Source organism: Magnolia sinica, chromosome 2 (genome assembly GCF_029962835.1).
Source record: "Magnolia sinica isolate HGM2019 chromosome 2, MsV1, whole genome shotgun sequence".
NCBI classification, from domain to species: domain Eukaryota; kingdom Viridiplantae; phylum Streptophyta; class Magnoliopsida; order Magnoliales; family Magnoliaceae; genus Magnolia; species Magnolia sinica.
The window spans coordinates 8,443,862-8,469,840 of NC_080574.1; the positions used below are offsets into that span (position 1 = coordinate 8,443,862).

General features: G+C 40.9%; 1 protein-coding gene across 2 annotated transcripts; it reads right to left on the reverse strand.

Annotated features, from left to right (window-relative positions):
• Nucleotides 1–219: 219 nt before the first annotated feature.
• LOC131233817 (uncharacterized) lies at nucleotides 220–25,586 on the reverse strand. 2 transcript variants are annotated; one of them, XR_009165362.1, is made up of 5 exons: nucleotides 24,678–25,586; nucleotides 18,678–18,819; nucleotides 17,355–18,605; nucleotides 15,782–16,238; nucleotides 220–640 (listed from the first exon to the last, which is right to left on the reverse strand). XR_009165362.1 is itself a non-coding variant. In XM_058230635.1 (5 exons), the coding sequence occupies exons 1-4, from the start codon at nucleotides 25,448–25,450 to the stop codon at nucleotides 15,852–15,854; spliced, it is 2,553 nt and encodes an 850-aa protein (XP_058086618.1). In that variant the 5' UTR covers nucleotides 25,451–25,585; the 3' UTR covers nucleotides 220–640; nucleotides 15,803–15,851. The 2 variants fall into 2 exon arrangements, 1 of the variants encoding a protein (XP_058086618.1); XM_058230635.1 differs by having other exon boundaries at nucleotides 15,803–16,238; nucleotides 24,678–25,585.
• Nucleotides 25,587–25,979: the final 393 nt, after the last annotated feature.

The following is a 25,979-nucleotide window of genomic DNA, read 5'->3' on the forward strand; positions in this document are numbered from 1 at the left end:
CAATAGTGCTCAAGGAATCCACAGGTATCTGTTGTTGGATCATTACACTTTTCTTTTCCTTTGTTCTCTTTTACCACAATCCAAACAGGCCTGAAAAGTGTACCGTAGGAAATTCCTTCCCCACGGATTTCCATGTCTTAAGGGGAAGTTTCCATGCATAAAAATGAACCCTAACCGACAGACAGTCTTGCCTTTTGAGCAATGGCTACTCACAACCAGTGATGATAAAGCTCTTTCCCCTTTTTCTTTTCCAAGAACTAAATGGTTGAGATAAAAGAAACAAAGTTAGAAGTGCATCAGCTCCCCTTTATGATGGAGGGTGCAAAGCAGCCTTGAAAGAAAATTTCAAACTACTGCAAAAAAAAAAAAAAAAAAAAAAACCATAACTTGTGAGCAAAATGGCCAGCCAAAGTAAATGTGAAAACCAAACAAAATCATACGCTTCCACTTTGTAGACGCAGAGCTGGCCTTGAAACTGCAATCCCCACTTCGAGAGCAAGTGCATCTCTGTGATGAGCCACAGGTAATATTCCTCTGGGGCACCCCAGAAAGAGGCAATGGGTGAAGGAATACGTAGATGGCTGTGGTCCACCGTCATTAAAAAAATGCACCTATTCCAGTTTGACGTAACGGATTTCACCTACCAAAAGAGAGAGTGAGGAGAGACGGTTGTGAAGCTATATTTGAATCGGTAGCATATTGAAGTAAAATAAAGTTATTCCATAATCAATGATGAGTAATGAACACATGCAACCCAGAGCACATGCTAACTTGGCTTGTGACCACATCTTTCCCTGCCAATGTGTCACATACGTCTGAGCCATACAGAATGTTGGACCCACTAAGAAGATCACCTGGCACAAAATCAAGCTGGTCCACCCAGTAAACAGGCCACATCATCAAAATCGATGGATAGCCAATGATCCAACCCAGCTTGCAACTGTGGCCTACCTGATTAGGATGGCCTTGATTTTGCGCCAGGTGATCTTGATGGGAGGGTCCAAATCCATTGTAGAAAAGATAAGGTTGTGTCCCAACTTACAACGAGTTTTATGCAATGACACGTTAATAAAAGACGAGTAATATTTTCGAGCTTCTACTTTACCCCACCACACATTAAGGACTATCACATGCAATCCATTGTCAAAGAACCTGTTGACTTAAAAACAGATGAAACAATTGAAGTTTATGACCAACTTAAGAATAGATTGTATTAATGGCACAATAAAAACAATTGTGTTGGTTACTTTCATATATCACCATTCATTCTGCTAATCACATGCACGTATGCATGCACCCACACACAGTGCACACTAACTTCCTTAATTTCAGTTGCTTTTGCTGTGTTTTACTCAATATTTGCAAGTTTTTTGGTATGTATGTTTGCAACCATTTACATATGTAAATTCCTATTTGCACAAGTAAATGGGATTTCCCCACGTTTTTGTCTGTTCATTTTCCTGTGTAAATGTTTTTACATGAGCCAATTTCCCTATGCAAATCCCATTTTATGTTCACAACCCCACAAGGGAAGATTTTCCTATGCAAAATGACCCATCTGTTTTAAGCTTTTAGCCCCTACAACTCATCCAACCAAAGTGACGTTAAAGGAATGGGTATCACAAGTGGGCCCCTCCATGATTGAGGATCCACATCAATGCTTAGACCTTTCTAGAATGCTCAAGTCCATTTCTCAAACCAGTTTGGATGGTTAGGAACATCCAACAGAAAATGAATACAGTAGAGCCAATTGAACCATACCAGGGCAGAGCACCAAATAATAGTAAGGGGCAAGTGACATCTAAAGTCAGTATTCAAAAAATGAAAAACAAAACAAAATAAATATATAGTTTTTCTTTTTCTAAAATGTACTTTTATGATGCCACATGGCATATATACACTGCTTGGTGGTCTACCTTATTATGGTTCAACCGGCTCTACTGTATCACTTCCTTCATCCAATCAAAGTAATTTGATAGGGATGAACAATCAATGGCAAGCCCCACATGATGAACAGTCAACATCAATGTTTACGCATTTCTATCATACTCAACATGGACTACCCATTTCCAAAATCACCAATGGGATGGGTAGGATCATCCAATCAAAATGTTTTGAGAGGGATGGACATTCAGAGGTGGATCCCACATGATGGACAGTCCACATCCATACTTAGACTTATCTAGTATACTCTATATGGACCATCCATTTCCCAAACCACCAGACAGATGGTTAGAATTAATGCTTAGACCTCTCTACTATACTCAATAGAGACCATCCATTTCCCAAACCAGCAGACAGATGGTTAGGAATATCCAATCAACTGATTTGAGAGTGACAAGCAATCAAAGGTTGGCACACATGATGAACGGTCCACATACGTGCTTTGACCTCCCTACTATGCTCAATATGGACAGTCCATTTCCCAAACCACTAATTGGATGGTTAGAGATCCTCCAACCAAAGTGATTTGACAGGGGTTGGCCACCAAGGTTGGGCCCTACATGATGGGCAATCCATATCAATGCTTAGGCTTTCTCTAGTAAACTAAATATGGACCATCCATTTTCCCAAGCACTTGGATGGTTAGAATGATCCGATCGAAGTCATTGTGAGGGCTTCGCAATCAAGGGTGGGCCCACATGATGTGTAGTCCACATCAATCATCATAACTTTTCTAGTGTAATCAACATGGATCTTTCATTTTCATATCCATTGACTGAATGGCTAGGAGCATCCAATCAAAGTTGATTTGCGAGGGATGTGCCATCAAGGTGGGTCCCACATGGTGGGCGGTCCATATCAATGATCATACTTTTTCTATCATAATCAATATGGATCATCCAGTTCCATAGCCATTGAACGGATATTTAGGATCATCCAATCGGAGTGGTTGAGAAAGATGGGCCATTAAGGGTGGGCCTCACACGATGGATGTCCCATATCAATTATTGGACCTTTTCAAGTATGATCAATAAGGATCGTCCATAGTCATTGGTTTAATGGTTAGGATCATCCAATGCAAGTGATTGAGAGGGATGGGCCACCAATGGTGGACCACAAACAATAGACAGCCCATATTAATGATCAGATCTTTTTCTAATCTTATCAATATAAAAGAAAATGGATGGTTATGAAAATACTTTACACTAAAGCATTTGCATATGCAAATGATGTACAAGTTATAGGCCCTTGATGTGCGCTCATTTTTAAGGATCTAGATGTTGTCTAGAAGAATAGCCACCGCACCAAAAGGATCCAGGGTGGATGAATCGAATGGAACAAGCAATCCTAGGGATTATACTGAAAGGATTAGTCAAACTTATGCAACTCTTTTCACATTGGGAGTAACCAAGGAACGAAAGCGAATCGAAAGGGTGGAAACTCTTGAGGAGGAGATCTCAATGTCGTGGACGGAATGGTAAGGAGTGGTGATCGTATGGGGAGAACTTTCCATGAGATTTTGTGCAATCTGGATAATTTTACCATGTCGACAAAACATCAAAGAGTCACTCATGGCAAGATCTTAGAATCGAATGTTGGCAATTCTAATGATGTTCCGTTTGACCATCCTCGTTGTAGAAGAGGACCGATTGGAGGATCCTAACTACACTTATGTACAACTTGAGATGCTTGAGTTTTGTGAAGAATTTGAGAATTTTGAAGAGCATCTAAGATTGATCTTACGGATGACATGCTTCATGAAAGAGCCAAAATCCACAAATATACGCACAGAGAGCCTGTCAGTCAATTGGTAGATGAATCTATTAATGAACCAACAGATGGATTAGTTGATGGAGGAGAAAATGAATCAAGGTTAGATTTATGACGTAAGAGATGAGCAGCTCAATAGTGGCACGTTTTGGCACGGGGTACATCAAAATTGAGATGGACATGTTGGTCCCATCCCAACAACAATCAGAATGCGTAAATCAGAGGACAACACCATGTCAACAAGGAGATACTAGCCTCACAACTCGATTAGTGCAGAAGTGGAAGCTGGCCCTAGAATGTGGAGATACAAAGATGAAAGAAGAGGTGGCATTATCTACAGTGCGATCCAATATGGAGGGTACTAGTCCAACTTTTAGGCCTTCACCATCAGTTGCCGCCAAAGCAAAGGATGACAAGTCATAAAGTTGGATCATCTGACGAATTGCTACCGGTTGGCAGCTCAATGATAAGTTCTTTTGAAGCCATGGGGATTTTATGCATCCATGAGATCCATCACCATAAAATGGATCCCCTTCTATCATGGGGCTGGATGTAAAACAGCCTGTACTTTGGATATTTTGGTTATTTCGGGGAATATTTTATGGAAACTTGCGTATCATTATGTCAGTATTAGTTTTCATTTTAGGATAGTTATATTTGGAGGGATCTTTTAGAGGATATTAAGTAATTAATGGTTTGCTATTTTGAAAAACTTGTGTATTAGAAGATCTTTAATAGGATATAATAATATCTTTGGGGATCATTAATAACATATATCAATATCTTGGAGATCTTAATAAAATAAGATTTAGGTAAGCATAAGACAATAAAAGGTAGGGAGAGATTAAGGTCCATATATGTGTGGCATTTTGGGTTCTTTTCTTAATTTAGAATGATTGAGTTTTATATATACTAGGGGAAGTGGCACATGCAACGCCCATAGAAATCAGATGGGAGAGAGAAAAGCTGAGAGCTACACAGAGAAAGAGAGAGAGAGAAAGAAGGGTGCTCATGGTTTTAACGTGGCCAACTCACCTCCATGTTTTCCTATGTTGTGGCCCACTTGAGCTATAGATATGCATTAATTTTTGTCCAACGTCTAACATGGGGAGGCACAATAGATGTACAAAGTGGATTTCACATAGTCATCACAATGGGTAGAACCTTTGTTGCACAACTACCTAGTAGTACCATCGGGACAGGCTACATGAACAAAATAGGAGAGAGGGCTACTTGCATTAAATAATGCTTATTTCTTAAGGGTAACATCTAAGCCGTTGCAAGCTTGTTGTGGGTGAATTTTGAATCGTTCGACTAACAACATACACATTTTTTAGTTACCAAAATACTCTTACCTTATTTCAAAATGTCTTCCCATGTCCTTTCAATATCCAAAGGTCAACATCCCTGGGGAAACTATTTGCAGGGGCAAAAATGTCCAAAATTTGCTTGTGTTATATGTAGTATAGATGTGTCTTTATAGATGTCATATGGCAATGAAGATTGGGGGGAAAAGAGAGTGTGAATTTACAAAGAAAGCATGTTCTTACAAAGGGAGAAAACCTTATAAAATCAACCACCTTGAATTGTGTGGTATGTGCAAAAGTTTGTTTTTTTTATCTTCTTTCTTCTTTCTCATCCATTATACGTCATAACTTACACCGTAAGGTGACCGCATCACACCATGACCACCCTCGAGGTTAGTTGTATGCCAGAGACCAAATACGCTCAAGATCTTCTATCTCGCAGCGGGATGTTGATTGAAAACCTCTCACTACATTTGCCATTTCTTCCAAAACTTCTCTTTATGATGGTGATCCTTCTTGATCCATCTAAGTATTGTAGTGCAGTTGGAGCCTTACAATATCTCACTACCACTTAAGTTACGGTGTGAACTTAACATGCTAATTTACTCATTAGCCCAGTACATGCCATTTCCATCTTGCAAAGCATATTCTTCCATAATGAAAACCACTCTTTCTCCTGGTCTTCATGTTTGCTCATATTCCCCTCTTTAAATGCACTCTAATGTCAACTATGCTAGATCCCCTATGTTTTTCTCAAGCACAATCCTCTCTTGGTTTTTTTTTTTTTTTAAAGAAACAACCATTGTTTCTCATTCAAGTGTTGAAAGCCATTCGTGAAATGGCATTTGCGACTGCTAAGAGATCGTTTAGCATCTCTACTCAAATCCAATAAGAGTTACTCTAATAAGCTCTTTTTGTTTTATCTCTTGTTTTACAATAAGCTCGTTTGGTAAAATCACTTTAGTAAAAAAAAAAAAAAAAGAAGCTCTTATTTGAAATAAGCATGTTTGGTAAACTGTTTAAATAAGAGCTTTTATAAGGGGTAGTTGATGTCGTTTAAAAAAAATAGATACCAATAACTCCATTATAAGAGCAATCCAGCCAGTTGTTTTGGCGGATCTCACCATAGATAGACCGTGCCCCAAATGGCAAAAGAATTGATGGCTATAATCTTCATGTTTTAAGACATTTGGGCCGTCCATCATGTCAGACATTGGATGTGGATCATCCATCATAGGAGGCCCACCTTTGATGTTGACCATTCATCATGTGGGCCAAACCTTCAAAGTGGGCCATCCATCATGTGAGGCCCATCTTGGATGTGGCCATTCATCATTACGGGCTGACTCTTGACATGGACCGTCCATTATGTGGGGCCTACCTTGATGTAGGTCAGCCATCATGTGGGCCCGACCTTGATTTAGGTCATCCATCATGTGGGGCCCACCATCAATGCTAGTTGTCCTTTATGTGGGGTCCTTCAATGTCTAGTAGCCATCATGTGGAGTCCATACTTGATGTGTCCATTGTGTGGGCCCCACCTTCAAAGTGGGTTGTCCATCATGTGGGGCCCACTTTTGATGTCCACCATCCATCATGCAGGGCACACCTTCTATGTGGATCATCCATCATGTTGGGTTGCTTTGGAAATGGGTCGTCCATCATGCGAGACCTTGGATGTGGATTGTCCATTAGGTGGGGCCCACTTGATGTGAATTGTCCATCAAGTGGGGCTACAATTTGATGCAGGCCATCCATCATGTGAGGCCCACTCCGTCCATTACGTGGGCCCATCTTGATGTGGACCATTTCTTGTGGGGTCCCACCATCAATCATGTTATTTTGGAGCTTGATAGGGTTTAATACTTAGTTCCTTCTTTATTGATTTTTTTTTTTTTTTTTTTTTAACACACACACACACCAACACGCTAGTGGAATTTCACCACCTATGGATACTCGAACCCTTGACCGGGTGTTGAAACTCCTGAGAGTCTACCACCCGAGCAAGAGTAAGAATCCGTTCCTTCTTTATTGATTAAAACTTTATTTCATTAATCTATTTGGATCTGTTTATAAGTGTAGAGATTTAATTAATTCTTTCCTTTTTTGAAAGATTACTTAATTAATTCATTCTCCCATAAATACTCTATTTAGACTTAAAGACTAGAGTAGACTCTCATAAGCCATAACTAGCTAAGAAAATGGTTGGCCAACAAGGATATTGGATGGCAATATTGTCAGATAGTAGGTGATAATAGGCACTACATGAAGTGCAACTATTGTGAAATATTGATAGCTGGTGGAATCACGCAACTCAAACAACATTTGACACACCAAAAGGGTCAAGTCGCGGGGTGTACTAGAGTGCGAAAAAAGATAATGATCTTGATGCAAGCTAGTTTGTCGAGTCAAAGAGGAAACAAGCTGCCCTGTAAAAGAAGAGAAGTGGAGTTGTAGAAGCGGCCCGACAGGAGGTGTTTAGTCCTAATTATATGGGCGTACATGATTGGAATTTACAAGAATGTTGAATTTGACCAAGATTCATATTAGGAGGTGACTATGGTTAGGAGAGAGAGAGCGTGTGCACTACTCGTGAAAATGAAGAACGTCGGCGCATGTTTGGTGGGTGGGGGTCTGCACGTGATACATGGGGGTAGTGGGAGTGGAAGTAGGAGTGCAGCTGGGAGTGCGACTACAAGTGGATATAAGTTTAATGGATTATAATGCATTTTTGGCAGCCGATAGGAGACATCTTAACGTGATGGCCCTGTGGATATGGATGAGCCCAGGAGACCTCGGTTGATGTGATCCTGTTTAAGAATAAGTCAACTACACAAAAGAAGATCAAACAAATGTGGAGTAGAACTTCCATTAAAAAGCTGGATAGGGCAGCAACAAAGTTATTTATACATGCCAACATACCCCCAAAATGTAGTTGATTCTCCGTACTAGCAGGTAGTAATTGATGCAGCATTAAAAGCAGGTGGATAAATTAAGGCTCCCACAGCTAAAGAGATTAGGGGGAAATCGATAAGATGTAGAGTATGATGATGTGAAGGCATACGTAGCTACCTTTAGACCTGTTTGGCAAGCCAGAGAATGCACGATTATGGCGATGGTTGGACCAACCCAACTAGATGCAACATAATCAACTTCATGGTGTACCGCCATTTGGGAACAGTGTTCCATAAATCAATTGATGCATCAAATGAAACAAGAAATGCTGATTCTATTTTCTCCCTAATGGATAAAGTAGTGGATGAGATTGGAGAGGAGAATGTGGTGCCGATTGTGACTGATAATGAAGCAACATATAAGGTTGTAGGAAAGATGTTGATATTGAAGAAATATTAAAGAAACCACATATAATCTGGTCACCATGTGTTGCACGCTGTATTGATCTCATATTGGAAGATATAGGGAAGGAAAAGAGTGATTCAGAATTGGTCAAAAGGGTTAGAGAAGTGACGACATTCATTTATAGCCATAATCGAGTAGTAGTCATAATGAAAAGGTTCAAGAATGGGAGAGAGTTGCTTAGGCTTGTGGTGACTAAATTTGCAACTAACTTTATAACCTTGGAGAGTTTGTATCGACACAAAGGAGACTTAAGTGAGATGTTCGCTTCCTAGAATTAACTCAACACAAAACATGGAAGGAAGATATCATGGATACCCGTTCAAGCTGTCAAGACCATATGAGACAACAAATATTGGAAAATTGTTGAAAAGATTCTTAAGGTGATGTAACCACTAATGAAGGTACTCCATCTTGCTGAAACCAACGAAGCACCTACCATGGGCTTCCTCTACGATGTCATAGATAAGGCGAAGATGGAAATTCGTCATGATAATGAACATTACATCACCTACTAGAATATGATCGACAAAAGATGGACAAAACAACCCCACCACGATCTTCATAAAATAGGTTCTATCTAAATCCAAGGTACAGATATGCCCAAACATTTGTTGTGAATGATGAGATCCGTGTCAGGTTAAAGAGTGGTAAAAAGATTAGAGCCCAACTTGGCTGTGCAAATAAGGGCGTTAAATGAATTAAATATATTTGGAAATCGCCAGGGCAACTTTGGAAAGGCTCTTGCACAACATGCATATCTAGGTTGCAATAGGCCAAATGGTGATGAATTTTGGAGAGTAAGATGGCTCTCTAAAAAAAAAATATGAAAGTTTTTTAGCCAAACAACTTCTTCCTCTAACTGCAAAAGGAATTCAAGTTGTTTTGCACTTGTCCATTTGATAAATAAGAATAGATTACAAAGTAGGACGTTGAATCGACTTGTTTTCATGCACTACAATATGAGGCAAAAAATGCAACGATATCATAGGAGCATTACAATAGCTGATGGTGACACAAACTACTGTCCAATAAACTTGGACAACAATTGTGATGAGGACAACTCACTTCTGCCTTAGTTGGAGGGAAAGAAGAAACAAACAGAAAAAGACAATGAAGAATTGGAAGTGGATGACCCAGTGGTACAAGTGGTGCAACAAGAGAGTCGTGCAACAGTGTTGGACCCAGAAAGATGGGCAGATTTCCTCCAAAGCCCGGCTTGGCAGAAGAGTAAGAGTAGTAGTAGCAGCGAGACCGAGACGGATGGTCATGACGATGGTGATGATAATGCACTTGATGCGGGTCCCACTTCTGGTGTTACTCCACACACCAAGCACCCTTCTACATATCGCAGGGCCGACGAGGCCAAACTTTGAGTCTACTGAGTCACAATATAGCTAGCCGGGGGGGCTTACAATCATGGGCATTATGGATATTCTTACGTCCAATGAGATTATACGAAGCCTGTTCCATCGCATTCATGTTGGAGTAGTCCTGATCCACATGTTCCATATGGATACATATATCCAGATCCAAATCCAAGTTATTCATCACAGACACATTCTCAATCTCAACAGTCCGAGTACAACCGACAATACGACTATTCGACCAGCACATGTGGATATCCTTACAAGAGGTTAGAGTTGTTGCCTAGTCAGGATCAATCATCCTCTGGCTTCGATCTGGTGTTTCCCTCTGGTACTAGATATTATGGATATACATCACCTACTCCACAACCGTAGCTGATGATGACGATGACGTAGAGGTCAATCAACCACTACAAAGCATATTTTTCTTTTTGGTGATAAGTTTTCTTAAGGTAAGTATTTTTTATATTTACATTTAAGGTAAGTATTTCTATACCAACATATTCACCAAGAAAGCACACGCTTGACACTGCTAAAATTTTGCTTAAAATAACTCCCTTGACAAACAATCAAGTTAATGTTATCCGTAATCAAGTTGTAGGGGAGTTAATCAAACAATACTGTTTTTTTTTATCTTGAGGATGATAGCATATGAATCACAGGATAGGACACAAAAGTGTCTGGTATGTTGAAGACTTTAAATGGAATGTACATTGTAATTTATGCAAGTCCTCATGTATGTAATGTAGAACTTAAATCTACGAGTTTTGCAATCAATTCTAGGTTGGTAGGTTCATAAATTCATCAGACGGCCTGATACAACTTTCTCACCAAATAGTAGATCGTTACACTACCATAAACATGTTCAAAATTATAAATGAATGCATTTTTGGAATACTTAGATTTTTTCTGGATTTAATGGATTTTTTTTGGATTTTTTTTTTTTTTAAAACAAAAAAATCTTACTGATATAGGGGGTGTAACACTCGTTACGTCCCCATATCGACCGTTATGCCGTTACACCGTAACAATAATGGTGGGCACCGTTATGCTCACCATTACTGCAACGGAACACCTTGGCCATAAAGAGATTGTAAAGAGAAGAGAAGAGAAAAGGGCAAGATGGGAATTACTTAAAATGTTCAAGGACAAACTTGTCCCAAAGTTAGCCAAAAATGTCTACCCCCTTAAGCCAAATAAGCTCTTAAAAAAAAGTGACCTCTCCGTTATTTTTTTTAAAAAGAGCTTTTTAACCGGTTTCTAAAAAAATTTAGTAACATTCTATTTTCAAAATAAGAACTTAGATGCCAAATGACCGCTAAGTTGAATTGACTACCATTTCTACATAAGGATCTTAATATTTAATTACCCAGCCTTCCATGCTTTGTTGTGATAATGTTAGTGCTACATATATAGTGGCAAATCCAGTCTCTCGTGCACACAAAAAACACATCTAACTTGACTATCATTTTGTTTGTGAGAAAGTTCCTTCAAGGTAGATTTGCACCATGTTTTTGTTCCTTCTGCTCAGCAATTAGCCTTGCACTAGGCCTCTTCACAAAGATCATCATCACTGGATATGCGGCAAATTGGGTGTTCAACCTTCACCCACAAGTAGTTTGAGGGGCAGTGTTGACCATGTTGAAAATTTGTGGAGTAACTCGTATGGGGGCATTCTTTGTAATTTCTATGTAAATATGCAACTGAGATCTCTAAAATATCTTTAAATAAGATTGAGAAAAAATTCCTAGAATCTTGAATGTATACTTGAGAAGACTATAAACGCCGTACCTTTGTACTTGTTCCATTCATTCAATAGAGAAATAAATACCCATACTTCAAGGGGTTTCTTTTTTCCAGAGGATTTGATCTTAAATTGTCCGCACAAACACTATGCTCATTTAATCTCTTAAAAGGGTGGGGGGGAAACACTATGCTCATTTATATTTGATTCAATTTCTTCATCAAGTTCAAAATTTACACCTGACAAATATATATATATATATACACACATACACCCTTCCATTTACCCACATCCCTCTCTTTTCGCTTCACAATCCATAATCAGATTGATTTTTCCTTTATGGAAAAAAGATTTCAGTCGCTACAACTATATGATTGACACATCATACAGTGACTGGTTCCTTGGATCTCATCCAAATCCTCCCATTCCTTGCTACCAAACTTGGGAGGGAGATGAAGTCAACTTGGGAGTTTGCCAAAGTGGAGGTTCTTTGTGTGTTCTTGTTTCATGGTATTTGAAGTGTTACATTTCATCTTAATGCGAGCGGAGCATGATGGCAAGGAGTGGAGCTAGTGGCGGTGGGAGAACGGAAAGCGGTAATAGGAGTAGTGACAATAGTTCTTTCAGGGAATTGAGAGCAGATTCCGACAAGAGCAGTCACCTGCAGGACATTATGGAGAAAGCCCCAAGGAAACCGGAGTCTGATATTGCGGCAACCACGGAGGATACATACGATCGACATAACTCTGGGATATGGCAAACAACTCGAAATAGAAAGAGGAAAGGGATATCACAACATCAACCTGGAGATTGGAGAGGTACTGCTCGCTTCCCAACCCTATTTGTGAAGGGGTTTCCAGAAGGATGGGCACCTATAAATTTCACCAGTCTTTGATAGAGCCAGTGCTATGATGGATGTAGTTAGGCCAAGGGATAGGAGAATGGTACATACAAGGACTTCGCTTTGGCTAGGATGAGCTCTGAGGAAGAACTGACTAGAGTAGTCTGGATGCTCCACAAGGAGAGAGTTTTTTTTTTTTTTTTTTGAGGGGTGGGGGGGTCCAGAGAAGAAGGTTTGGGCCGGATCACAAACCAATGGTGGGTATCAAATCACAAGTCGAGATGCAACTGGTTGAAATACAATGGCAGTAATACGAAATTCTTTCATCCCATAAGTTACAACTCTAACCAGGTCCCACAATCATATACACTCTCTTAAAATCCCAGGAACTTTGGAGTGGACTAGTGATCAATCAATTCCACTCAACTATCGAAAACCTAATTGTGAACCACTTTAAACATCTTTGTGGATGATCATCTTATCCTCACTTATGTAGTTGCTTTAATCTGATTGAAAATATCCAACCAATTATTTTGTAGGAAGATAATCAACACCTTACGAAGTCTATCACTGAGGAAATTATTGAAGCATTAAAACATATTGGACCAAACAAAGCCCCACGCCCTGATGGCTTTCAGAGTTTTTTTTTCTCAAAAATGTTGGCCCTTCCTGGGGCATGATAATTGTGAAATGGCAAAAACCTTCGTTAACAAAGGATTTGTGCTGAAAAAGATTAACCAGACCAACATCACGCAAATCCTGAAAAACAATGCCCTCACTTTAATAACAAACTTCCGCCCCATTAGCCTATGTAATGTTAGCTATAAAATTATCTCAAAAATATTAACCAATAGACTCAAACCAATTATTAGCAAAATTCATAACTCCATTCCAAGGTGCTTTGTACCAAATAGGCAAATTCAGAACAACATCTTGATCACACAAGAAGTTTTTTAATTCAATGAAACACTCAAAAGGGAAAGAAGGATATTTTTGTGTAAAGATCGATTTGGAAAAAGCTTATGACAAAATTGAATGGGACTTTATAGAAGCTGTGCTAACAAAATTCAGGTTCGCAACAATGGATTAAATTAGTCATGGAATGTATAAGAATCCCCACCTTCTCAATCCTAATAAATGTCAGCCCAATGGGATTTGTCAAAGCAAAGAGAGGTCTCAGGCAAGGGATCCCATATCCCATCTATATTCATCATTTGCCAGAATGCTTTATCTTGTAGTATAATCAAAGTGGAAAAAGAAAATCAATCTCAACCTTTAAAACATCAAAGAAAGGACCAAACATCAAAGAGTTCCTACATGCCAACAAGGCATTCACAATGAAACTGACCTGGAAAATTCTCTCTCAACCTGAAAACCTTTTGTCCAAAATGCCAAGAATGAAATACCTTGGGAACAAAACATGGAACAAGCAAACAGCTGGCTCAAACGCACTCAAACAAGGGGAAAAAATCATCAAAATAAAACATCTTTTTATCTCAGAGATGAATGGGATAGTTTGAAATGGAACCCAAATCAGCATATGGGAAGACAATAGGAATGATAATATTAATAAGGTGGAACTTAGACAAACAAGAATTAGTAATGTAAGTTAAATAAAGAACATTGCTAATCTTCTAACCCAGGAGAGAAATTGGGACAGAGTTCTAATCTTTTCTATCTGGAATGATCCTACAGCCTTAAAAATCATCGACACCTCCATTATGAGAGGAAACAATCCAGACAAACTAATATGGAAGCCAACCCAAGATCGATTTTTCACGATTAACTAAGCATATCATCTTATCACTATCGTACTCGTATTGATGAATCTGATTATTTTAATTGGTGTTGATCTGGAAGGGCCCACGTATCCCAAAGGTAAAAAATTTAACCTGGGCCCTTATGAATAATCGTGTGCCCACGAGGAACAGATTATCTAGGTTCCGTCCCAATATTTCTAACATGTTTCTTACATGAATCAGGCATCGAATCAAACCTCCATTTTCTTTTCTTCTTCTTTTTTCTTTTTCCTTTTTAATGTGATTTCTCCAAAAGAATTTGGAGACAATTGACCAACATTTTCTCAGTCTCAATTGATCTCAGTCAAAACCCAAATGAAGCTATGAGGACTTGGCTCAAAGCATAAAAAACAGTGGCCATTCAACAACCATATGGAAATCAATCTTCTTCTACACTATATGGGGAATATGGTGAGAAGGAAAGAATAGAATCTTCCAAAACTGAAAAACGAACTCCAAAGATCCGTTCATCAATATCAAAAGAATGACCGAAAAATATTGCTAATTTTTAGAACCCAAACTAACCCTCTCAGTCAACGAGTCCCTTCTCCTGCCAAAATGGAGCCAGACTGCCATGAAAATCCCCAACCATAGGTTACCCTCGTTAAAGGACAACTCCCAAAACCAGGCTTCTACAAACTCAACTTTGATGGTGCTGTTGAAAAAAAAACCACCACTTCAGTACGGAGGCCTCATCAGGGATGATAAAGGACTTTGCATCACAGCCTCTTGCAAATGTCTCCCGAGCTGTACGGTGAACCAGGCTGAAGCTATGGGCTTCATGTTGGGTGTTCAACTCCCCACAAGCCTAAAAATCACAAATATCAAAATTGAAGGCAACTCCAATCCTATCATTATTGTGCTAAATGGAAGTGGGCATTATTGTGCTAAATGATCAGGTGCCCACTCCCTGGAGAATCCAAGCAACAATGAGTTAAGCAGTGGAGCAGCTTCAGAGTACGAATAGTAGGAGCGCTAAATATATAAAGGGAAGCAAATTTTGCTGCCGACTCTCGAGCAAAGTCAGCTAGATGCAGAAGTGAAGAATAGATTCACTGCTTCCTGAAGTCATTTTGGTATATGTAAATATAGATACATCCCAGTGTGTGTTTGTTAGAACTCACCCTTTTGTCTTATTAATAAGATAGAAAGTTTTACCCAAAATTAAAAAAATTAAAAAAAATAAATAATTGGAGTAAGATGGCAAACAGGGCCCCATGAAAATCCACAAATTTCGGTCGTTTTTTAGAAATGATGGCAGTGAGTTGAGGATTGGGTCCTTTTGGGTCCTCGAATCAAAAATTCTAATGACTTCAACGTGTACTCTACATTGCAGGATCTCAGGGTCTCAGAATTTTCATGAAGTTCAGTTCCAGTCATCCTGTGACGGAAGGCTTTTTCACTCAATGTAATTGATCCAGCATTCAGTGAAGGGGCGACCATATGAAGATAAGCTAACTGTGATGAAATTTGTGACACTAATTGATAGCTGGTCCACATAGAATTCAAAAGCAAAACGTTGAAGCAAACTACAGTCTTAGAGAAGTCCTATCTAGCAAATGAAGATTAATCCTTTTTTCTTTTATAATTAGAGAAATTTTTCTTCAAAAACTACCATTCAGTAAAGAATCATCCCAGAGGCATAGAATTACCTCATTCTAAGCAGAGCTTACCCTCAAAAGAAGAAGAGGCGACATGTCCCCATTCAGATTTGGTCAGAATTCATTGCAAGCCATCGTCGAATCCATTGAATTGTCCTGAAATCTTAGCCTTGCAGGTTGGACACATAAAACCAACAGAATCTGACTGAGCTTCGGTGTCAACACCTTCGTTGTCGAACTCCATTCCACACCACACGCACACTGTTGTAAGTTGATGATCACCAACCATCTTTGGTAAGACCGTGTCCCACTCAAACTCAACAGAGTTATTAAGCCCTTCTTCCAACTCTGCACAGTAGGACAGGTCTATGGGTGCCTCTCGCAAGGAGCCAGAATCTTGATCTGTCACTAAACCATATTTTGGTGGCTCAATGTCATCCAAACTCAGCTCTTCGTAACCTGACATCTTCTCAAGCTTCTGGTTAACACTACTGAACTCATCTTCTCCCTGTCCCTAGAAAGAAAATTATACAAAAAGAGAATAGAGTAGAAGGATTAATAGGAGAGGAGTTACATGATCCTCGACCCAAGGATATGTTTTAGGATCCTCAATACATCGGTTTGTACAAGTGGCAAGTGTGCAGAGCCTGGAAATCCAGACCGTTGGCATGATGGTCCCAAGATGGATGGAACATGACCCAAAGATCATCTCGATTGGACAATCCTAACCAGGGTTCAAAATATCAGTAATGCTTCGGACATGTACATGTGACCATATTGGTTTTTATACACGCCATTAGAATTTGTATAACTAATATTTTTAATCATGATCCCTGAAATTCCACTAGTGGCCTGCACATGGACAGATAAGAAATGAAATACAGCATCAGCCCACATTCGGCTGAAAAGGTAATGTCAAAGATTGGATGGCTAAAATCTTCCAACCTAGGAGCTTTTTCTGGCATGGACCATTCACAGCAATACCCATCAGATCAACAAGTATGGATCACAGAACCATGCACCCCACTTGTACAAATGGAAAATCAAGTAACTATGCATATCTTGGCTTGATGATAAATTTCAACTTAAGAAGAAGGCACTCAAAATTTCTCATAAAAGCACATAAATGGGCAAAAAAATAATAAGAGGTTTCACCATTGACCAAGATAACCTTACAGGAAGGTGTCGACAATTCAAAAGTAACAATGGCTACCCATAACACCATACTCGACTCAGATTCCTATCGGCCGTCTTAAGTACACATTTGGTCCTTTTTTCCGAAAATATGCAAGTAACGCATGTATGACAGATCACAAAGAAACATACTGTAGCAAACCAGTTGTTGTTATCATTTTTGGGGGGTAAAAAAGAATGGGGCGGGGTGCAAAAAGGGTATCATGGTGAGTTTAGAAGCGTCAGAAAACTACCTAAACAATGTCAGATACCATTTGATCACTGAGAAATTCAAGGCCATCACTTTCAAGGATATATTTTCATATGGTTTTTCTTCATTACTGACATCGACGTCATCTAAGAATTGTCCCAAGGTGGGTCAGCTACACGAATCCTGTTTTTCCATTACCAACAAACTAAAAAATTGATACAGAGCTCTATGAAGACATACCTTATCTGATACCATATCAAGGGAGGGAAAACAATCTGACTGTTGCACTGCCATTGATGTGTCAGCCACCACATTCTGAAGCACATCGTCTTCATCAATGCTCCCAAAAATCTCCATTACAGTAGCTCTATCCAATCCATGATGGCTTCTTCCAAAACCACTTTCTGGCTCATCACTAGATTTTTCTGTTTCATTGAGCACCGACTCCTTCCCGCTGCAAGTGAAAATGCCGTTCACATAAGTTTCAATATCGCATGTTTGCCCATTATCAGGTAGAGTCATCGAACAGCTTTCAAGACCACTTTCCAGCTCATTGCCAGATCTTTCTGTTTCATCGAGCACAGGTTCCATCTTACAGCTAGTGAGAATATCATTGACATTAGTCTCGATCCCACGAGCTTGCCCATTATCACAGGGAGAAACAGAATGGCACTCAGGTCCTCTTTCTTGCTTAATGCCAGGTTTATCAATTTCATCAAGCATAGTGCTACACGAATAATCTTTCTCATAAGAAGCTTGACAATCAACATTTTCTTCATTAGTAGACAAGGGAGTTACAGCATCTGAGCATGCATCAATCATCTCATTACAATTTTCCTGCTTGTCAGTGGATTTAATTTCGTGAGTAATTACAAGTGGACTGCTCTTTGGACTATCACCCACTTCAGTATCCTCTGTTTCTCTTTGATCATGAGGGGACCCAGCATTTAGTTCATCACTGGACTTGGGCGTAGAAGTTTCCAGTAAAGAATCCTTGTCATTGTCAATATCATCCGATGCATCCATCTCAGAGGCCGTCATCGGCATCCAAGCCAAGGGTGAAGGGTCAGAGCTCTTTTGTGCAATTATGGCATCTGGCGGTGCGCCAATACCCTTGACATAGTACTTCGCATGAACCCCAACATGACCTCTATAACGATGCCTTTCATCAAAAATCTTGTGGCAAAATTGGCATTCATACTTTCCATCTTTTATAATCACCCCATCGGAGATGGATTTAACAAGTCCCCACCTCTTCGCCTTCCGCCGGTGAAATGACAACACGTGTTGCACATATGTATCCTTGTCGCCAAAAGTCAATCTGCACTTGCGGCATTCCAGAAGGTTCTGTTGTTGTGCCCTTGCTGGATTCTGAACCTTAAGTAAGGGAATTTGCTTCTCATAATCAGTAGAAATGGAAGAAATTGGTACTGCCGTATAGCATATGGAGTCTTCCCTTGTGATGTCATCTTTGCGGATGGGATCTGCAGTCTGTTGCATATCCAGCAAATTTAAGGGAATGGAGTTGAACCGGACCAAATGAATTCAGATATATATACTTACACTTCTGGTAGGCAATTTGCAACTCCCGTCAGTGCGATCGTCGATGTGACTGGAAAGTGACTGGCTTGCATCCTGAGTTCTCATAAAAGAGAGCAAATATGAAGAAACTTCCTTGCAGGATGCAAACCTCTGTCCATTTGGACTGGACAATACAAAATTTGAGAACATGGAAATGTCAGTCACTACAAAAAGATAAGAGAAGAAAAGAAACTGCAGAAACTCTAATGAACTACCAAAAAAAAATCTAAAACGTAGTATATCAAGCTATACATACTTCAAAAATGTAATATGTAGAATTTAAGATTAATGCAGGGGCATTTTCACATTGGGCTCAAGTACGGTAGCCTGTGTGATTCAAAGGTGCACTCGGGAGATCGTCCAAGAGGGTGGCTCGTGTGGGGCGGAACTCATGCGATTTGGGGCCCACGAGGGGGTTCGTCCGAGTAACTAACCCATGGGATGTGGGGCTTGGGCTATGAGATAAAGAGATTGATTCGCCACGCTCTATCAGTTCGAGCTTGTAGAGCAAGTGGTTAGTTGTCCTACATCAAAATGGTATCAGAGTGGGAGGTCTCGTGTTTGAGACTCCTCACCGGGGGTGATTAATGAAAGGGCATTTTCACACCGGGGCTCAAGTGGAGTAGCCGATGGGATTTGAAGGCACACTCGGGGTGGGTGGCTCGTGTGAGGCGAAACCCATGTGATTTAGGGCCCACAAGGGGTGTTTGTCCGAGCAGGTGGCTCAAGTGAGGCAGAACCCATGTGATTTGGGCCCTTATTTAAATTTTATAATGATTCATATTGGCATAGGTTGATTAAAATCAATGAGTTAAACATAGATGATGATGATGATGACCACGATGAATGATTCATGCCACTCCGGCGACAACCCCAACTTGTGAGCAGTATTTGAGAACATAAGTTTGTTTATAAGAGACATCAGAACCAACAACATTGCACCTTGGGTAAATGGGCTTGGAGGATGGGTGATTGACGTGCAGCCCTTGTTGAGATCCATATTGGTTGTTAAATACGGGGCAATGGACATCTCATGGGACATTAAGGTAGCTAGGGGCAGAGGGGGTTCCCAGAAATGGCATGCGATTTTCTAGGTCCGTAGTTTCAATTCAAACCAGTTGTGCTTCCATGTTGGTGATGGTACAAAGGTTAGGTTCTGGGAGGACTGTTGGTGTCAGGAGATTCCCCTTGAGAGAAATTTGAGTTTCTGTACTCCCCGGGCCTCGCCTCTCACAAAGGTTGAGTGTCAGGGAGGGAAACTAGTACGGCAATTCTTTTTGTCAGGATTTCAAAGAAGAAGAGGTTTCTAGCATCATTCAATTGATGGAGATGTTACGCTCAACCTATATTCTAATCAGTGGGGAGGATCGAAGGATTTGGGTGCTGAACACAGATGGGGTTTTTATGGGTGGAATCTATTGCAAAATACATCTTTAGTGATCCGGTATCTATTGATTTCAAGCTTGTCAAGATTTGATCAGCTCCCGTTTCTTTGAAAATTAAGGGCCTACTTGGACGTACCCTCCAAAAAGACGATCAAAGCCTAAAGGCAGTACTGATCTGTGCATTTAGATGCAATTTGCAAACCCCTGTCTCACCTCCTGCTTGACAAAATAGGCACTAAAACGCTGACTAGGCAAAAACCAAGCAGACTACTTTTGCCAAGTTCACCGAAAAAGAGGCTTGAGACCCCCTTTTTCCGGAAACTCCCTTTTGAAGAAGTTCGTCCAAATGAGTTCGGGTGGCTAGCATGGACAAAATATTGATGGTGGATCATCTGAAATCAACTGGGAGGGAGATGCTGGAAAAATGCACTCTATGTAAAGAAGCAGCGGATCACCTCCTTATTCACTGCAACTAATCCAGAGAGGTTTGGTCTGGCATCTATCCTCTTTGAGATGGCCCTCAGTTGTTTCCCAAATGCGTTCTTGATGTGATTGTCAGGCTCAGCTGGTCCACCAAGGCTTGGGGTCCCCTCAAGCGTGTTTGTGGGTGATGTCTGTGCAAACTCCTGTGTGGTAAATATGGATAGGTGTGACAATAGAATTTTCAAGGGTAAGCTTTCTTCTATGGAGAGGATAATTAAAAAGAGATTGTCATTGGTGCAGGGTTGGGCTCGGACTAACAACATATTTAGGGTTTGCTCGTTAGATTTGAAGATCCATAATTGGGCAGAGGTTCTTAACTATGGGCACGAGCAGAATAGAGATGCTATCAGTTGGAGTCGTCCTCCTATCAGTGTATTTAAGGCAAACTTTGATGGTAGATGCAACTTTGACAATCCAGGTCCAGTGGGCATTGGGGGCCTGGCATTGGATGGCAATGGGGTGACTGGCCTCAAATTCTCATGCCCGATCAGGTTCAAGGACTCGATTTTTTGGAGACTTCAGCTTTATTGCAAACAGTCAAGATAATGACGGATTTCAAGGTCATCCCTATGATCACCGAATGAGATTTAGCAAATGTGATCTCTTGGGTCTTGGGTGGGTTTTACCCTTGTAGGCTTGCAGACATGGTAGTGGAGGTTCTCGATTTGAGATTCAGGTACCAGCTGTCCTTTTCTTATGTCCATACAAAGGCCAGTGAGGAGTGCACCTGCTGGTTAAAATGGGGTAGGTATGCATAATATATCGATGGAGAACCTCATGGTTGGCGTGTAGCAGGGCCAGGTTTTCTGTTTCTGTTGTTGTTTGTGGGGTTTTGGTGTTGAAATGGTTATGTTTAGGGTAGGGTTTCCAATTATATGTTTGTGGCCCCTTGGCAACGACCCTGTTCCTTATTATTGCTTCGCATTTCTTTTGAATAAATAGTGAATTATCCATGAAAAAGGAAAACATGTCTACAATTACAAGTTTTAACCAATCCTTGTCGTGCCTGTATCCTAGGAACTTAACAGTATAAAGGATCTTCCATGCCAAGTCCTTTCCATACTTGATACTCGTAGCAACACTCAGGTAACAAAGAATTGAGATGATGAATTTTGCAGTGGAAAACCAATAGCTCACCTACAATAATAAATAAATAAATAATAACATTTTGAAGGATGAGCTACAATAAAAAATTAATAGTTCTAAAACAAGGTTACGGGAAAGGATAAGGGAAGCAATCTGAGAAACATGTGCCGGAAGTGTCTCCTTTCACAACATTTGTTATTGTAGCTACGTTAATGTTTGAATTGAATATCGCAAACAGGAAGCAAGAAACATAGGTATCTACAGGGGGATATGGTTTCACAGTAACTATGTTCTAGAATGCCGATAAAATGATTGCACCACAAGACTATGTATGCCACCACAATGCGAGATAACTCAAGAGGGTCTGTTCTAGACCTATCAGCGAATTTGATTCCAATGAGGTAGAGATCCAGGCAATCTGAACAAGAATCAGGGAGCTATGCAATATTTCTTCAAGGTCGACGGGGACTAAAGACAACTTGGCCGGCGGGATAGAGTGGTGGAAAGATTTGAGAGAAGGCTAGCGGGTTGGAGGGGGCGCTACCTTTCTCTTGGTGGGCAGATCAACCTCATCAAAGCAACTTTATACAATTTGCCGCTCTACTTCATGTCACTTTTCAGATGCCCAAAAGTGGTCCTCTGTCATTTAGAGAAGTTCATATGTGATTTATTGTGGGGAGACTCAGCTGAAACGAAAAGATTCCATTTGCATGAATGGGGTGAGGTTTGTAAGCCCTACAACGAAGGTGGGTGCTAACATCCAGTCCTTGGACACTATGAATCTGGCTTTCCTGGATAAATGATGGTGTGGAGAGTGGGGCTTTGTGGAAAAATGTCATTGTTAACGAGTATGAATGCTCAACAAGGGGATGGTGGATTAAGGAGTCATCTTTATATAAGGCATCAACAATTTGGAAAGGTATTCACAATGTGAAGGAGGCCTTCAAAGAGTGAATGAATTTCTCATTCAGCAATGGGAGAAAGATCCAATTATGGGAAGATATATGGATGGCTGATCTGCCTTTTCATATTAGGTTCCCAAAGATTACTCGCCTTGCCCCAGATCATGAAGTCTCTATTGATACATGCTATGTGTAGTGTGGCAGAGTGGTGGTGTGGGCTCCGCCTTGTTGTCGGTATCTTTAGACGTTGAGATTGAGGAGTAAGTCTCCCTTCTGGACTACTTGCATCTCTGCTGTTCCTTGGATGATGAAGATGTAGTTTGGTGTGGTGCAAGGATAAATTAGGTAGTTTTTTAGTTAAAATTTTCTACCTTACTCTTTCGACTGGTGGGGTGGGTTTAGGGAACACGAGCATGCTTGGCATTACCCAATTGGTTGGTTGGGAGAACAAGAGTCTTAACGATTGACAATCTCCAAAAGTTGTTTATGGCTATCCCAAAAATGTGACCTATGTGCATGTCCAATGCTGAAACAATTAATCATCTCTTCATCCTTTGTCCATTCACAAGCCGTGTTTGGGCCTCTATTTTGGGTAGGTTCAATATGGATTGGTCCATGCCTTTTGAGGTGGGAGATCCCTTCTCGAGTTGGCACGGGGTAGTCCTTTGGAGTAAATATCTTAACATTTGGAGCTTATGCTTGCTCGCCGGTTTATGGTCGATATGGAGGTAAAGGAATGCAAGATGCTTCCGAAACGAAAGTAGTAGTGCAGATTGGGTTAATAGTCTTCTTTGGCTCCTTGTTATTGAATGAGCCTTGGCTAAGGGTTGGTTGGAATTTTTGTAATTGTTAGTTTTGTGCCATTGTTTTCAGTTGTGTTTTGATATTTCTTTGTGGCACTACCTCAGTGCCCCTATCTATGAAAGTTTCTTGTTATCTTTCAAAATACTAAAGACAACTTGGCAAATGCTATTTGTTGGGTCAATGAGATTAGAGAGATGCACAGATCCCAACAATTCTCCTCCTATATCCAGCATGCTATGAGATCTTCAGGGAGTCTTTGTTTTGGGAATCTCATCTGTCCCATCAGTTTAATATATGTTTCTCTTGAACTATCTCTAATAAAGATTTTATTCAGCAATTTTTTTAAAAAAGGACTGTATGCCATAAGGGTGCTGATGCACTCGATCTGAAAAAGATGAGTCCACAAGCCATTGAATTGCAAACCATTGGTTTAAACAAGAGAAAGTAACCAAATTGTAGTGGGGTTGCCCATTACTCAAAATGACAAACAGCCCTCACATTGTAATTGCATACTTTGAACTCCAACTCAAGTCACACCATTGTCATTTTGAGCCCAATCCCTTAATATTAGTGCTAAGAGAGGAAAGTTCTAGTTGTCCATCTCCGCCTTTTTATGCTAATGATTTTTTATTTTATCTTTTATTATTATTATTATTATTTTGAGAATTAAATTCAATAAGGCATCAAACGTACCCTGAGTTGTCCTTTTCTTAATACATCACTCCCCACATGAAATCCTATTTCATAGCAAATGTTTGTAGGTAATAGGGTTCTCCAGTAACCAGATGAGGCAGCCCTATTTGATGGGAGAAACCCACCTTCACATTTCAAGAAATATGATGCGGGCTCGCAAGTGCACTTGCAGTCCTAACGTGGCATGCATGTGTAAGAAGATTCAAAATGATCATCATGCAAGCCCCACCGTATGGATGATGTGGCCAAAAATCAGCCAGGTCATCTACATGGTGAGCCTACACAATAAACTGCCAGGGTCTCACAGATATGTGAGCAAGTCACCGGTGTGAGTTCCAATGAATGAGTCCTGTTAAAACAGTGCTCGAACGGGCCATAGGTTCTTCCTCCCGAGTGTTTGCCAATTTACTTCCTAGTAACAAAAATCACGAAAATCTTCATATAGCATTTGCAAAATCATTAACCTATTAAAAAAATCGTAAAAGCATGCATGCATAAATCTATACATGTCTCAATACCTACATACATGAATAGATGTTCATGCAAATTCAAATTCCACGCAAATGAGTACGAATTCTGCCAAAATACACAAACCGAGAACCGAAAGTGAATAAAGAAAGAACGATGACCTTATGTACTTGCGGCATGCCAACCAAACTCGGCCTTCTTTCCTTTTCAGGCCAAGCAAGATCTTCCACCCTCTCGGCAACTCATCACCGAAATCAGCCGCGTCAACAATCTTCCTCTTCTTCCTCCGACTGCCCCACTGCCCTTCCAACCCCTCCAAGTAGCCGAGCAATTCTGCCTGCGTCTCCAAACCTTCTGTCCTCCTCCTAACCTCTGCCCCGAAAATATCCTCCTTCTCCGCCAACGCGGCAACGTCAACGACAACCCCATTCCGATTCACCGTCTCGAAGCCATTGTCATAAGCAACGAACGCGGAATTCAAGCCATTCTCTGCTTCCTGCTCCCGCCTCCTTTTGCCGTTTGGCAATTCTATGGTGGCGGTGTTGGGATTCTCGCCGACGAAGAGTTTCCGAAGGAAGAGGATAATCTGCTTGTTCTCGCTGCGCTCGGCATCAGAAGGGTTGGAAGGTTGGTGGTGGGAGGCGGTTGGGGGGAGGCGGTGGGGACGGGCGGCGGTCGATTCGCCGTCTGTGGGCCCACGGGCAAGGCGGAGGCGGGAGTAGGTCTGCTTCCGGCTGCCGGCGCTCTCGTTGAATATCGACCGGTCGATCTTGGGGACCACCACGTCGTCGCAACGGCGGAGATCGAACGAGTCGTTGGAGCAGAGAGCGAGCGAGTTGAGCTCGGATTGGGAGAGGAATCGGAGGTCTATGAGTGGGATTGAGGCGAGTTGGAGGAACGGATCGGAGGAGGAATGGACGGTTGGGATCGACATTGTGGTGTGGGGTGGAGTATGATAGAAGACAGGGAAGGGTTCTGATGCCGCCGGGGGGGATTTCCGTTCGTTTTACTCAAGTATGGCGGAGGATATGCGATTTGGGGGAAGTTGAAATTTTCGGGGAGGTTTTCGTGTACAATTTTGTTTCGCCAGGGAAATCCTGTCCGTACACGTGGCGGTACAAGGATCCGGAGTCTGGACGTTGGTTTGGAGAGGGGACACTGTCCATGGTGCGGTTTGTCGTCCGTGAGTGGTGATCGTGCAATGATCCTGACCGTCGGATAGGTTTGATCATTTTGGTTAGGTTGGACGGTTGCAAAAAGGAATGGCCTACACTGGTCACTGTTTGTTGGACAAAGTCCTTTGATCGAAATCATCTGACCATTAAAATAATTGTTGGGCTTTATGGCCTACCATCGTGGGCACTCACCCACCAGATGAGCGATTGGATCCTTTCAACAAGTTAGCTCGCCTTGAAGAGATGATTTGTGGGCCATCTATGAGAGATTTGTGGAATTCATCAGGT